Below are 15440 nucleotides of genomic sequence, written 5' to 3' on the forward strand. Positions count from 1 at the left end.
GTGCTATACAGGGAGCCGGTCGGCCGAGCGAACAGCACGCGGGACTTGTGATCCTGTGGTCCTTGGTTCGATCCCAGGCGCCGGCGAGAAACAATGGGCAGAGTTTCTTTCACCCTATGCCCCCTGTTACCTAGCAGTAAAATAGGTACTTGGGTGTTAGTCAGCTGTCACGGGCTGCTTCCTGGGGGTGGAGGCCTGGTCAAGGACCGGGCCGCGGGGACACTAAAAGCCCCGAAATCATCTCAAGATAACCTCACGATACTAGGCTTAGATATATTAAAGTTATTTATTAGATATATTTTTAGCTATTTTTTATTAATCCGGACTTTGAAATTAATAGTATAAAAGTGTTTGCTGATGAAACATCGCTACATATCGGTACTTTCGAACAAAAAGTTGCTGTAAGTACTAGCATTTTATGAAGATGGGTTTATAATAGCGTAATTTTTTTATCTACCGTAATGTTGTCAATGGTAAGGATGAGTGTGGTAGCGGAGATCACTGTCATGGGTGAATGTGGCTTTTGCGGTCTATAAAAGTGATGGAAATTGATATTATCTCTAGCCGCTACGACGGCTGAAGTTGCTCAGCTGGTTACACTGAGGGTCATGATTATGGTGGAGGTTGTTAAAGTTCAAAGGTGAGTGTCTCTGTGCGAGTACTGTGTTGATGAGACATATTTTATTATTATTATTATTATTTTCTACCACAAACGTGGCCACACATTTACAATGCTTACCTAGTATATATACATTTTCTTCTGTCCTCCATAGACAGGGTTAGAGATGTGTTAAACATATAGTTCAGGGATTTATTGAACAATCAACCACAAAAGGTGATTCGGTACTTTTAAAATGCTAAGCTAACCTACATACGTAAATACATAGATACACAGATTTGCGTATGCCCTACATAAAGTGTTCGAAGTGTCATTAATGTGCATTTACAAAGGTGAAATGCAATTCTGATCAGCTTCCATATGTACTTTATACACATACATATACATACACACACATATATACGTACATATACATATATACATGCATATATATACACACACATGCATTCACATACATTTGTCTCTTTTACTCTGACAGGGTGAGATAGCTGACAGAGAAACTAGTGTGCATGAGACATAGTAGCCGGTGCTGAGGTATTTCTGTCCAGTAGTGGTGTGATAAAGGATGTAGGGAATAGTGATGCGGGTGGTGTTCTGTGGAAAAATTTAGTTAGTTATGAAAATAACCAATTATGGCTGTTACGATTCATAGCTGAAACGGTTGTTACGAGGAAATGGTACTAAATTGATGCAACCCGCCCTCCTAATAGCACGTCGCATTTTGACGTATTACTCTCCCAAAAGCCAAAAATCGTCGTACTAGAAAATGGAAGCGGCTCGGGAAATTGACATACTGTCCCGTGTTCTGTTTAGGGACCTCTGGTAGGTTAGGATACGGTCACTTTAGTACGACAGTTTCTTGACGTTGGGAAACCTTAGCAGGACGGGCTGGTTCATGATGCATCAGACTGTGGAATCTTCAACGATGATAGGAGGTTTAGGGGTAGGTATTATTGACAGTTAAAGCTCAAGTTCGTTAAATTAAAATAAAAATAAGTATTGGATTTGTTTATAAAAATGAGTTTGGAAAACAAGTAATTAAGATAATAGCTGTCGACATTTATAAATATATATAATAATAAAATTTAAAATGATTAACACTCTATATCCTAATTTTGATACACGAATGTGTCAAAGATTATTTATAATATTTTGCATTGAAATCATATTAATTTTTACCAATATATTTTGAATTCTAATCCTTTGAAATAATAATGAATATATCTTAATGCTAAAGAAGCTTAATTATATGGCCGTATTTTTTATGTTTTTTTATTTACCCAATAAATTAAATAAATGTCAGAAATTACTGCATACAAGAACCCATACAATATATATATATATATATATATATATATATATATATATATATATATATATATATATATATATATATATATATATATATATATATATATATATATATATATATATATATATATATATATATATATATATATTTATTGTGATGGAAAAAAGAAGTGTAGGTGTTCTGCAGTCCTCTCAATTGCTCAATGGCCTATCACATTTAAAAAATAGGTGACTGCATAGCTGTTGTGTCCTGTGGCAAAGTAAGGCAAAACAAGCAAAACAAATAGTATTAACAATGAAACTTTAATTAAATTTAAAACAAATTATGAATAAGACAATTCCTTGGCTATTTACAGTGCAAACTCACAAGATTATAAATTCAAAAAATAGCATAAAATAATATAGTGGTGACGTTACTCTAAAATGGATAAAGACAAAATGAAATTAACAGGTGCTGAGAATAAAGTGCTGGCTGAGAACATACACTAATAGACAGAGCGTATATCAGATGGTTGTTTCAGCTTGAGAGCACAGGATATTCTGACTCCAATGGCTGGTGCAGGCCCAGACATCGGCTAGGAAGATGGCACTGAGGTGCAGAGGTGCAGTGGTGCAGACGTCGATTCACCAATCAGAAGCGGGCAGGCTGGAAATGGTAGTTTGGTGATCGGCGACGAGGGAGGGGGGGAGGTGGAGAGCGACTGTGTGATACGTTTGCGCCTGGCAAAACGTATTTGACTAAATATGTGTTATATATATATATATGTATATATATATATATATATATATATATATATATATATATATATATATATATATATATATATATATATATATATATATCGTTGGAATTGAGCTGTGTTGTTTACCATACTGTTCATTTCATAAGTATAAGTATAGAAGCCACACCTGTGACATGTAAAAAAATTTTTTAAGAAACAGCGCCATCTTTTGCACGTAAGAGCAACACACACTATTCTAAATATGCGATTTATTTTCATTCTGATTTATTTTGTGTTACATTGAATTGTCCTATAAAATAATAAAAAATAATAAAACAATAAACATAAATATATAATATATATATATATGTATATATATATATATATATATATATATATATATATATATATATATATATATGTATATATATATATGTATATATATATATATATATATATATATATATATATATATATATATATATATATATATATATATATGTATGTATATATATATATATAATTATATTGCTAATATTCCAGGAAAATAATGTACATCATCAACCGACCTCTACAGTTACTCTCTATCACGACTCCTCAGTTATGAAGGTCTTGAGATGAGGTGTAACTGTACAGCTGAACGTTCTCTACAACAGTGGTTTATACCTGTTCGCATGAAGAACATTATAATTAGTTACTGTAAATAAGTAACGACGGTGAACGTTACCTTTAGTGAAGCTGCGTCATTAATGTCGAGGAAGTCATCACGGAACAGAACTGCCATTATGGGGCGATGGGTCCAGCCCTGCGAGCAAAAACGTAGTGTTCTAGGTTACTCCTTCCGTCAGGGTCAGCAACTGAGCGACACTGCCGCGGCCTTGTGTCGGTGCTCTGGGGGCGGAGGGAAGCGACCAGTATATAAGGCGTCGGCGGCACCACACAAGCAGTCAACATCTCGCTTATCGACTCCCAAACATCATGGTGAGCTTCTACTTAATGACATCGGTCTGGATCCTTGGATCCGGTTATTATGTTTAATAACGAAGTGCATAATAACTTTTGTGAACGAGCTCAACAGTACTCTTCATAGGATAAAAATCCACAGTTGTGTGTTTGTGAAGTTTATGTAAAGAAATTATACTAAGTCTTTCCCACTCTCATGAGCGCTTTGTCAAGGTCTGAGTGTGTGGTTAGGCCGAGACTTACATCTCGACGACTAATGAGGCTGCTATCTGTTGTTTGTTGTTTTTGAGTTTGCTACTCAGAAGAAAGTTTCCGTGTATATTTCCATGTATCAATTACGGGCTATGGTGAACCCCTGAATGAGTTCGGTTATTCGCGATAACCTTGTTACTCTGATATTTGGGTTAAAGTTTTTAATGGTCTTGGGGTTCCCTCCTTTTCTCCCGTTTCTCTTCCGTTTCTGTTTTAGCGTACCGGTTTTCGTCTTGTTTTAAAAACATTATCTTAGTGCGGATATAGATGCACAGTGTTCACTAGGGTGTCCCTTTCTTCAACTGCTTTTCTAACCATTATAGTCGCTGTGGATTTTACATCTAATGCAGCTCGTCTCATTAGATAAATGTTGAGTTTGATGTGCAGGGCTTCAGTTGCTTCACATTCCAGTAAGTAATGCAATAGTGGCGCCTCTGCATCTCTTCCACACATATGACACTCTTTAACTATTGGGTTTATTACCTCCCAGCACCACTTGTATCCAAGTCTGAGTCTGTGTATGGCTATTGTAATGCCTCTGGATATCGTTTTGTCAGGCTTGAATGAGTAGTATCCAGTGATTTGTTGGCACCACATCGCAATGGATCTTATTTCCGCTATTTTGGCTCTGTGGCTACTTTTGATAGTTGGGAGTATTTTCTTCTTGATTTTCTCCTTAATTTGTGAAAAACTTGAAGGATTTTAACCTGTACAACAGGAAGAACAGTGACAGTTTTTGCTAGCGAGTCTGCCTTTTTATTATCATCTATGGCAATGTGACTTGGTATGCAATTTAGGATGATTAACAGCCCTAGATTGAGGCTTCTTTTACTATATGCAGGATTTCTGTGATAAGTTGTATATTATCTCGGTGCTGCTGGATAACAATGCTGTTTTCCTGAGTCCAGTCCTCTTAACCTTCTTGACCTCCTGATCAGGTCACCTAAATTCCAGACCGCAGATGCACTTATAGTAATGTCTTCTATGTAATTATGGTCAGGTGGCCTTTCTGTAATTCTGATAGGATAACAGAAAGTTGTTCTATCTTTTTCAACTCTGTCTTTGAAAAATAGAGTTGTTCATCTGGATGCTATCCCTCGTAACCCTCTTCATTCCCCAAGGAACGCGGCTAATGAGACTTTTATCCTGTTATTAAGTCTGTGAGAAGACATTACCATTACTTAATAATCTTTATACTGTTGTATTGACGTGTTGACAATGTTTGTTGTTAAAGTGTATATTGTCCTTCCTCAGAATCTGTTTTTGATCACCGTAAGTTCGGCCCTCTTGGTGGGCTGCAGTGCTGGTGGTCTCTACGGAGGTGGAGGTGGACACATCGGAGGTGGACACATCGGCGGTGGACACATCGGAGGTGGACACATCGGAGGTGGACACATCGGCGGTGGACACATCGGCGGTGGACACATCGGCGGCGGACACATCGGTGGTGGTTATCGCAAGGGTCACGGAGCAGTCATCATCCCAGCCATCGGTGGCCTCGTAAGCTCCAAGACTACCTACGGCTTTGGAGGCGGCAAAGGAATCGGTGGAGGAATTGGAGGTGGCCATGGCATCGGAGGCGGCTTTGGTGGCGGCATTGGAGGTGGCTTTGGAGGCGGCATTGGAGGCGGCTTTGGAGGCGGATTTGGAGGTGGAAAAGGCATCGGAGGAGGCATTGGTGGTCATGGTGGCGGACTGTATGGTCGCAGGTATGGCTAAGGAAAAAAAATGTTTGGAAATGAAATGGTACTAAGCTCTCTGAATAAAAAATTGCCTGTAGTAATTTTCAAAATTGAATAATTTCCAATAAAATTATGGCTATTTCACATTTAATGGCATTAGTATCCCCTGAATTGTTCCTTGCTTTTATGCTCACACACAAACATAAACTCAAACACTTACACACAAACCAGTTTCGTAACTGAAGGTTCGGATGAAGATCTTTTGTTGCTAGAAAATCTGAACTACTTGGCATGAAATTTGATATCTATGTCTTCACACGATTTAAAACTAAGGACTCAAAGCAAGACAGATGGGGAGATCATCTGCAAGAAAAGCACGACACATCCCGAGATGAATTGAACAATTGCTGCTGGATTTTAATCCACCCAAATGCAAGGTTAAGGGTACAGGAATACCAAGAATACCTGACAGCTGAGTTGACAGCGCTCGGTATTGGTAGTCCTGAGGTTCCGAGTTCGATCCACGGTGGAGGCGGAAACAAATTGGCAGAGTTTCTTTCACTCTGATGCCCCTGCTCACCTAGCAGTAAATAGGTACCTGGGAGTTGAACTATTGCTACGGGCTTCTTCCTCGGGGTTTGTAACAAAAAGGAGGCCTGGTCGAGGACCGGGCTGCGGGGACGCAAAGCCCCGAAATCATCTCAAGATAACCGCATAACATAAGTAGGATCACTTTATTGTTTTAAGCTCAGAACATATATATAAATGAGTTTGGGTACATGTTGACCAGACCACATACTAGAAGTTGAAGGGACGACGACGTTTCGGTCCGTCCTGGACCATTCTCAAGTCGATTGTGATGAGGAGGTAGAGACAGGCAATAAATAGGCAGAAGAGAGCTGAGGAGGGGTTGGTCAGTCAGGGAGCTTAGTTATTAAGCGCCACGACTGACCAATCCTTATAGACGATCATTGGTGCGGTGGTCACGGTACTGTGTGCGTTTAGGGGTGATCCTGGACGGCATGGGTTCGAATCTTGGCCGGGTCAAAGAGTTCTTAGTGATATATGGCTTGTGCGTTCATGCAGCTTTCTCACACATGTTAGACTCAGTGCGGCCCGTGCATGCGCCAGAATTTGATGAAAAACTGTACCCAAATGAATCCATGAGTGTCGTCGGGGGTTGGTCAGTCAGGGAGCTTAGTTAATAAGCGCCATGACTGACCAATCCTTATGACGATCATTGGTGCGGTGGTCACGGTACTGTGTACGTTTAGGGGTGATCCTGGACGGCATGGGTTCGAATCCTGGCCGGGTCAAAGAGTTCTTAGTGATATATATATATATATATATATATATATATATATATATATATATATATATATATATATATATATATATATATATATATATATATATATATATATATATATATATATATATATATATGCGAACAAGCCTGAATGGTCCCCAGGACAATATGCAACTGAAAACTCACACCCCAGAAGTGACTCGAACCCATACTCCCAGGAGCCACGCAACTGGTATGTACAAGACGCCTTAATCCACTTGACCATCACGACCGGACAAAATGAGGTCCTGGGGACCTCATTCAGGCATTCAGGGACCAAAATTGTCCTGGGGACCATTCAGGCTTGTTCGCATTTGTGTTCCTCACGTGTGCCCCAAAGAATGAGGTGATTTGGTAAAATGCTATGCCCAAGATTACTATCCGAGTGCCGGCGGTGGGGTGGTTCAAATAGCCTCGGCTATCACCTCATTTTGTCCGGTCGTGATGGTCAAGTGGATTAAGGCGTCTTGTACATACCAGTTGCGTGGCTCCTGGGAGTATGGGTTCGAGTCACTTCTGGGGTGTGAGTTTTCAGTTATATATATATATATATATATATATATATATATATATATATATATATATATATATATATATATATATATATATATATATATATATATATATCTTCCAAGGATATATTGAGGATATATTGAGGACGGAGGAGGGGGACGGACACGTGGTGAGCAAGGTCCTACACTTGAACCAATTTCAACGAGGATCACGATGCCTGAGCCAGCCAAGACTTGACCTGTGTAGGTATGAATACCTGCTGAAGGCCCCGGGGGTGACAAGAAGAACCGTATCTCCTTCATTCCAACACTATGAACGTTGAAAGGTGCGTTGTCTGAGCTTTGTGTATGGCGAGGCAGGTACAGTACAGTGTATGGGTGAGGGTGAGGGGAGGGTCGCCGCCGTCTCAGTGCCGCCACCCTTCAGCCCCCAAGGCGGGGTACGGGGGGAAGGGGGGAGTGATGGGGGAGGCTCTCGAGCTGCCTACAGTGATGTTAGTGGAAAGTTAGTGCGTTCATAAGCAAATCGGTGAGTGTAGTGTTAAAAACAAAGTGCACTAGTGATTTCCCCGAGTGTTTGATAGTGTGTAACAAGTGTGACGGCAGCCTCCCTCGTGTGCCCACCCTCCACCACCCCCCTGCCCGCCATCTTCCCCCACCCCGCTACCTGCGCCCTACCCAGCCAGCCGCCCATCAACACACAGCCTACCCACACACGGTGCCCAGGCCATGCCCAACCCCCCCAGGAGGGTAATGCTTGCCGTGTTACTCTCCATCTGGGAAGGAGAGGGTGCACTCAGCGGGCAGCCAGGCGTCATCACATTTAGGCATGGCACATGTCGCACCTGACACACAGCCTCTTTCCAGCCAAGAAGATGGCCACCCAAGAGGGAACTGTCAAGTGTGTGACAGACGGTATCGTCTCAATTCAAATGGAACTGTCCGCTATCATTCTCTCAATTCAGGTGGTTGTCTAGGGTCTAGGCGCCTGCCCCGGGGCAATGACGATGGACAACCTGCTGCAGGAGCGAGGAACAATACCTCCTTCAACTTCATTTCAGCAGATAATCTGCTTGAAGCAATCAAAGCGACGTCCACCAGGACCTTGACCCACATCCCCAAGGCTGCCCGTCATCAAGCAGCAGCCAAACTCACCAGTCTGCTGACAAAGGTCAACAATGTTCCTAGAACCATTGGAGCATGGCACAATCTCCTTCTATTTGGGAATGCATGCCTAGCATTACCGCCCAGGAGAGACAAGTCATTAGCAACCTCTGTAATCAGAGCTCTTAATGAATTCCCCAGAGCAGACAACCTGGTCCGCCTCCCCCCTCGTGCCAAGGACACCAGCCGCAGGACGACCAACAATAACTCATCTGAGAACCACAAAATGAGAGCACAGATCACCAGGAAAATAGAAGAGGGAAATACCACAGGTGCCATCAGAATCATGACCAGCGATGACACTATTGCCCCCAGGAACGCCACGACAGCAGAGGCTCTTCAAGACAAACACCCACCCAGAGCCCCCGACAGCAGCAGGGATCCCCAGGAAAACAATGCTGGCATAGAACCCTTGACTGTTCGAGAATCTGAGGTGTACAAAGCAGCCATGTCTTTCCCAACAGGTTCAGCAGGGGGCTTTACAGGCCTAAGACCCCAGCACATCAAACAAATGCTGAACCCGGTGCTTGGAGATGCTGCAAAGGACCTTCTAGTGGAACTTACCAGATTCTCCAACATGTGTTTGGCTGGCGGCATCCCTGAGGACATCAGGCCTGTCTTTTATGGAGCAGCACTCTGTGCTCTAAAGAAGAAGGATAGGGGTATCAGGCCCATTGCCGTTGGCAACACCCTCCGACGCCTTGTAGCTAAGGCTGCAGTGAGATCTATCAGCCAGGAAGCAGCCACCTTGCTGAAACCTCATCAGCTCGGGTTTGGGATTCCCCTAGGTTGTGAAGCTGCAGCACATGCAGCGCGGGCTTACATTGTTGATCTCCCGGACCAGAAGGCACTAGTAAAGCTTGACTTCAAAAATGCCTTCAATCAAGTCAGACGAGACGCTGTCCTCAGGGCTGTACACAACCATTTCCGTCCCCTTTACCCATTCATCCGATCGTGCTACAGTGGGGACTCTAAGCTTCTTTTTGGGGGGCATGAAATAAACTCCTGTGAAGGTGTCCAACAAGGTGACCCCTTAGCCCCCCTCCTTTTCTGCCTAGCTATCAAAGAGGTCACTGATAGTCTGACAAGCGAGCTAAACATCTGGTACCTGGATGATGGCACTCTAGCTGGAACTCCGGAAACCATTTTGGGGGATATAAGGAAAATCCAGGAGCAGAGAGCAGCCTTAGGCCTCATTCTCAATGCATCTAAATGTGAAATAATCTCCCGCAACCCAGACATCACTGGGCAAATACAAAATGCTCTTCCAGACATTCTCGTTGTCGAACCACCGGACTGCACTCTCCTGGGTGCCCCCATTGGCCCACGAGGAATCGAGGAGGTCCTGGCTGCAAAAATCACTGACCTAAAGAGAATGCAGGACAGGATTGACAAGATTGATGCCCATGATGCTCTCTTTCTCCTTACAAGATGCCTGTCTCTCCCTAAGTTGACCTACTTTCTGAGATGTTCTCCATCCTACAGCAGCCCTAAGTTAAATGTGTATGACACCCTTCTGAGGTCCATGCTGGTGAAAGTCCTGAACCTGCCATTGGACGACTCTCAGTGGGAGCAAGCAACCCTTCCTGTAAGACTCGGCGGCCTTGGTGTCCGCACAGCCTCCCAAATTGCTCTACCAGCCTTCCTTTCCTCCTCTCATGCATCGCACGACCTCGTCAGAGATATTTTACCTGCAACCCTGAGAGATTCAGCAGGAATACACGATCCTGCTTTCACTGAATGTTCAAATCAGTGGAATGTTCTTGCAGCCCCAGCAACCATTATAGAGCCAACAAAACAACACAAACAGTCCGGCTGGGACCACCCTCTAGTGGAAAAAGTAGCTGATGCCATGCTAAGCGTCGCAACATCAGACAAGGAGAAAGCCCGCCTCAGAGCAGTGCGTGCCCCCCATGCAGGAGACTTCCTCCTGGCAGTACCCATGTCTGCAATGGGCACGCGCCTAGATCCAGAATCCCTTCGTGTAGCAGTGGCCCTCCGCCTTGGTGCCCCAATTCACACTGAATACAAGTGTATTTGCAACAGGGTGGAAGCAGACCAATACGGACTGCATGGGTTGCATTGCGGAAGCACAAAGGGCTGGCATGCAAGACACAACGAGGTCAATGACATCATCAAGAGAAGCCTCGTCTCAGCTGGGTGCCCAGCGGAGAGAGAACCTCGCATCCTAGGGGTCCAAAACCCGGATTTCCCAGCACTTCGCCCTGATGGCATCACCATATACTCATGGAAGGAGGGTAGACAGTTGGTGTGGGACTACACATGTGTATCCACCCTGGCTGACACCTATGTACACTTCGGAGCTGATCAAGCAGGTGGGGCGGCCAACCACAGGGAAACAGCAAAATCACTCAAGTACAGGCGACTGGAAGGTCAATGCCTCTTTGTTCCCATAGCGTCTGAGACGCATGGCCCCTGGGGCAAGAGTGCCTTGGGATTTCTCAAGGAATTGGGGTCCAAGCTCATTGACGTCACCAGAGACCCAAGGGCTTCCAGTTTTTTATTTCAGCGTCTCAGTGTGGCGATCCAGAGGGGAAATGCTTGCTGCGTCCTCGGTTCCTGTCCAGAAGCGGAGGAGCTTCAAGAGATCCATAACCTTTAGGCATTTGTCTTGTATGTTTTGTAACCTTTAAATACACAATAAAGGAAAAAAAAAAAGGGAAGGGGTGGTAGGAGAAAAGCACACAGAAACAGTATTGGAGGGGACCCACATTCCCTCCAATGCGTTATGTGTGGTTTCCTCCGAGGCTATGGGTCCCCCTTCTTCCAGCCAGAGGTGGTACTCCCTTCCCTATATATATATATATATATATATATATATATATATATATATATATATATATATATATATATATATATATATATATATATATATATATATAAATATACATATACATATATATATATATATATATATATATATATATATATATATATATATATATATATATATATATATATATATATATATATATATATATATATATATATATAATCCAGCTGGGATGGCCCCATTGTAGACCAAGTTGCTGCAGAGTGCCTGGGTGCTGCAACAACACAACACGACATTGCTCGCCTCATAGCAGTAGCAGCACCACATGCAGGGGATTTCCTGTTAGCAACCCCAATGTCGGCAACTGGCACGTGTCTCACACCACACGCCCTCCGAATTGCTGTGGCCCTCCGCCTTGCTGCCCCAATCCACACCAGATATAGGTGTATTTGCGGCGAGGTGGTGGCTGACAGGTACGGCCACCATGGCCTACTCTGCCAAAGCACAGGGGGATGGCACTCGAGGCACAGTGAAGTTAACGACATCATCAAGAGGAGCCTCACCACAGCTGGATGCCCAGCTGAAAGAGAGCCCCGTTACCTAACGCCCCGTAACTCTGATGCTCTTATTGGTCGCCCGGATGGTATCACAGTGAACCCCTGGAAGAATGGCAAGCAGTTGGTATGGGACTACACGTGCGTATCAACCCTGGCTAACACCTACATTAACCTCAGTGTTGCACAACCAGGTGGCGCTGCCACCCACAGGGAAGCAGCCAAATCCCGTAAGTATAGAGAACTGGATCACCACTACAATTTTGTCCCCATTGCTTCTGAGACACTCGGCGCCTGGGGTAAAAGTGCTACCAGTTTTTTGAAGGAACTGGGTTCTAGGCTCATTGAAACAACAAGGGACCCGAGAGCTGCAAGCTTTCTTTTCCAGCGCCTCAGTGTGGCGATACAGAGGGGAAATGCGCACTGCATCCAGGGTTCCTGCCCGCCATCTGAGGAGCTGGAGGAACTCGACAACCTATGATAACCATCTTTGTAACCCATATGTAACTCCTTTTTTGTAACAAAGTTCAAATAAAGTAAATATATATGTGTACATACAAAAGAATGGGGGTGGTAGGAGAAGATAATATTAGTGTTCAGTGAGAAACCACAAGGTCTCCTCTGAATACTTTTTATTTTCTTCTCCGAGGCTATGGGTCCCCACATTAGCACCAGAGGTGGTACCCTCACAAACTTTTATATATATATATATATATATATATATATATATATATATATATATATATATATATATATATATATATATATATATATATATATAAATATATACAGTATATATATTAGTATTTTTTGGTAGGAGTCTTTCTTGTAAACATACGTTGTTGAATATGACCGAAAAGGTAAGATTAATAATTCAAACACAATTTTTCTCAATATTTCTTATGTTTTTCTTCACTGTCGGTGGTAATGGAAATATCAATTCTCCAAAATTCATTTTTATTAATGGTCTGACGCCTATAAGCGTTTCGTAAGGGCTTCTTACATTCTCAAAGACTTGTTTACACTTAACACTACAATTACGATTCACTTGATACACTGTGTATGATACATATGACCTAAATCTTGCTTTTTACTCGTTTTGGGTGAGGTGACACAAAGGTTTTGGGTGAGGTGGGTGCAACACCCATGCTGTGGCTCAGCATTGCATGTGCGTTGCTGAGCCACAGCAACCTTCCCCGGTCTCCCAGTCCTCCCCATCTCCTCCGTCCTCCTTCTTCCTCCCAACCACTCCTCACTCCCCTGTCCCCTTGTCTTTTCCAACCATTCCCCACTCCTCCATCCCCCTCGTCCTCCACCATCATTACTCCCTCCCCTGTCTCCTCGTCCTCCCAACCATTACCCACTCCCCTGTCCCCTCGTCCTCCCCACCATTCCCTCTCTCCTCCGTCCCTTTGTCCTCCCCACCATCCTCAACTCTACCGTCCCCTCGTCCTCCCTACCATCTCCCACTCCCCGTCCCTCATCCTCCCTACAATTCCCCCCTCCCCCATCCCCTCGTATTCCCCACCATCCCCCACTCTCCTATCCCTTTGTCTTCCCCACCATTTTCCATTCCCCCTTCCTTTCGTCCCCTCCATCCCCAACTCCCCCGTCCCCTCGTCCTCCGCATCATTCCCCGCGCTCTCGTCTGCTGCATTTCTAAATGGTCTGATGTTCCCATCATAAAATTGGGAACTTCAAGTAATCTGATGTCCCCATTAACTGATATATAAGAAAAACAGTTAAAAGAACGAAATAAAAATAATGAAAAAAATTTAAAATAAATTATACTCACGAAATGAATGTATTGTAAACAATACAGCTCAACTTCAATACAATGTCACACAAAATAACTAAATCAAAATGAAAATAATTAACAATCTCTGAAAGTTCCATTTATCAATGAAATCGGAAATATTGAAATGGAATCGTAACATATTTAGTATTGCATGTGTTTCCCCTGTGCAATAGATGGCGTTGTTTTTCAAAAATAGTACGTTTTACCGGTCACAGATGTGGCATATATACTTATATTCACGAAATGAACGGTGTGGTTCTTTTTATTTTTATTATTTTATATATATTTTATATTTATGTATTTATATATTTCATATTTATATATTTCATATTTATATATTTATATATTTATTTATATATATATATATATATATATATATATATATATATATATGCGAACAAGCCTGAATGGTCCCCAGGACAATATGCAACTGAAAACTCACACCCCAGAAGTGACTCGAACCCATACTCCCAGGAGCCACGCAACTGGTATGTACAAGACGCCTTAATCCACTTGACCATCACGACCGGACAAAATGAGGTGATAGCCGAGGCTATTTGAACCACCCCACCGCCGGCACTCGGATAGTAATCTTAGGCATAGCATTTTACCAAATCACCTCATGCTTGAATCACCTCATGCTAAGAATGAGGTGATTTGGTATAATGCTATGCCTAAGATTACTATCCGAGTGCCGGCGGTGGGGTGGTTCAAATAGCCTCGGCTATCACCTCATTTTGTCCGGTCGTGATGGTCAAGTGGATTAAGGCGTCTTGTACATACCAGTTGCGTGGCTCCTGGGAGTATGGGTTCGAGTCACTTCTGGGGTGTGAGTTTTCAGTTATATATATATATATATATATATATATATATATATATATATATATATATATATATATATATATATTATATATTTATGTTTATTGTTTTATTATTTTTTATTATTTTACAGGACAATTCAATGTAACACAAAATAAATCAGAATGAAAATAAATTGCATATTTAGAATAGTGTGTGTTGCTCTTACGTGCAAAAGATGGCGCTGTTTCTTAAAAAAAAATTTTACATGTCACAGGTGTGGCTTCTATACTTATACTTATGAAATGAAGAGTATGGTAAACAACACAGCTCAATTCCAACGCAATGTCACACAAAATAAATAAATCAAAATCTATGAAAATTCAATTTATCAATGCAATTGGAAATATTGAAATGGAATTGTAACATGTTTTGTATAGCCTGTGTTGCTGTTATATTCAACAGATGGCGATGTTTAAAAAAAAAAACATGTTTTTACCTGTCACAGGTGTGGCATCTATATATTAGGTTTATAAAAACATGCACGTATCCGAATGGAACGTTGTGTCAAAATTTCAAAGTAATCGGTGAAGAACTTTCTGAGATTGCAAGGTGTGTTGCTCTTACGTCCAACAGATGGCGCTATTTTTCAAAAAAGCATGTTTTTTTCTTGTTACAGGTGAGGCATGTATTTTATAGGTATATAAAAACACGCGACTAATCGAATGCTAGGTTGTGTCAACATTTCAAAGCAATTAGTAAAAAAGTTTCGAAGAAATCCCTCACATGAAAAACACATGAACAACACAGTTTTTCTAAAAAAGCATGTTTTTTCCCGTCACAGACGTGACATCTATATAGAATGTATATATAAACCCGCTCGGATGCGACTGGAACGTTGTGTAAAAATTTCAAAGCAATCG

At 42.2% G+C, this 15440-nt stretch overlaps 1 protein-coding gene across 1 annotated transcript; it reads right to left on the reverse strand.

Moving 5' to 3' along the window:
• Positions 1-5058: 5058 nt before the first annotated feature.
• LOC138355346 (uncharacterized) lies at positions 5059-5690 on the reverse strand. Its single transcript, XM_069310231.1, has one exon. The coding sequence runs from the start codon at positions 5551-5553 to the stop codon at positions 5059-5061; it is 495 nt and encodes a 164-aa protein (XP_069166332.1). The 5' UTR covers positions 5554-5690.
• Positions 5691-15440: the final 9750 nt, after the last annotated feature.

This window comes from Procambarus clarkii, chromosome 6, assembly GCF_040958095.1.
Source record: "Procambarus clarkii isolate CNS0578487 chromosome 6, FALCON_Pclarkii_2.0, whole genome shotgun sequence".
NCBI classification, from domain to species: Eukaryota; Metazoa; Arthropoda; class Malacostraca; order Decapoda; family Cambaridae; genus Procambarus; species Procambarus clarkii.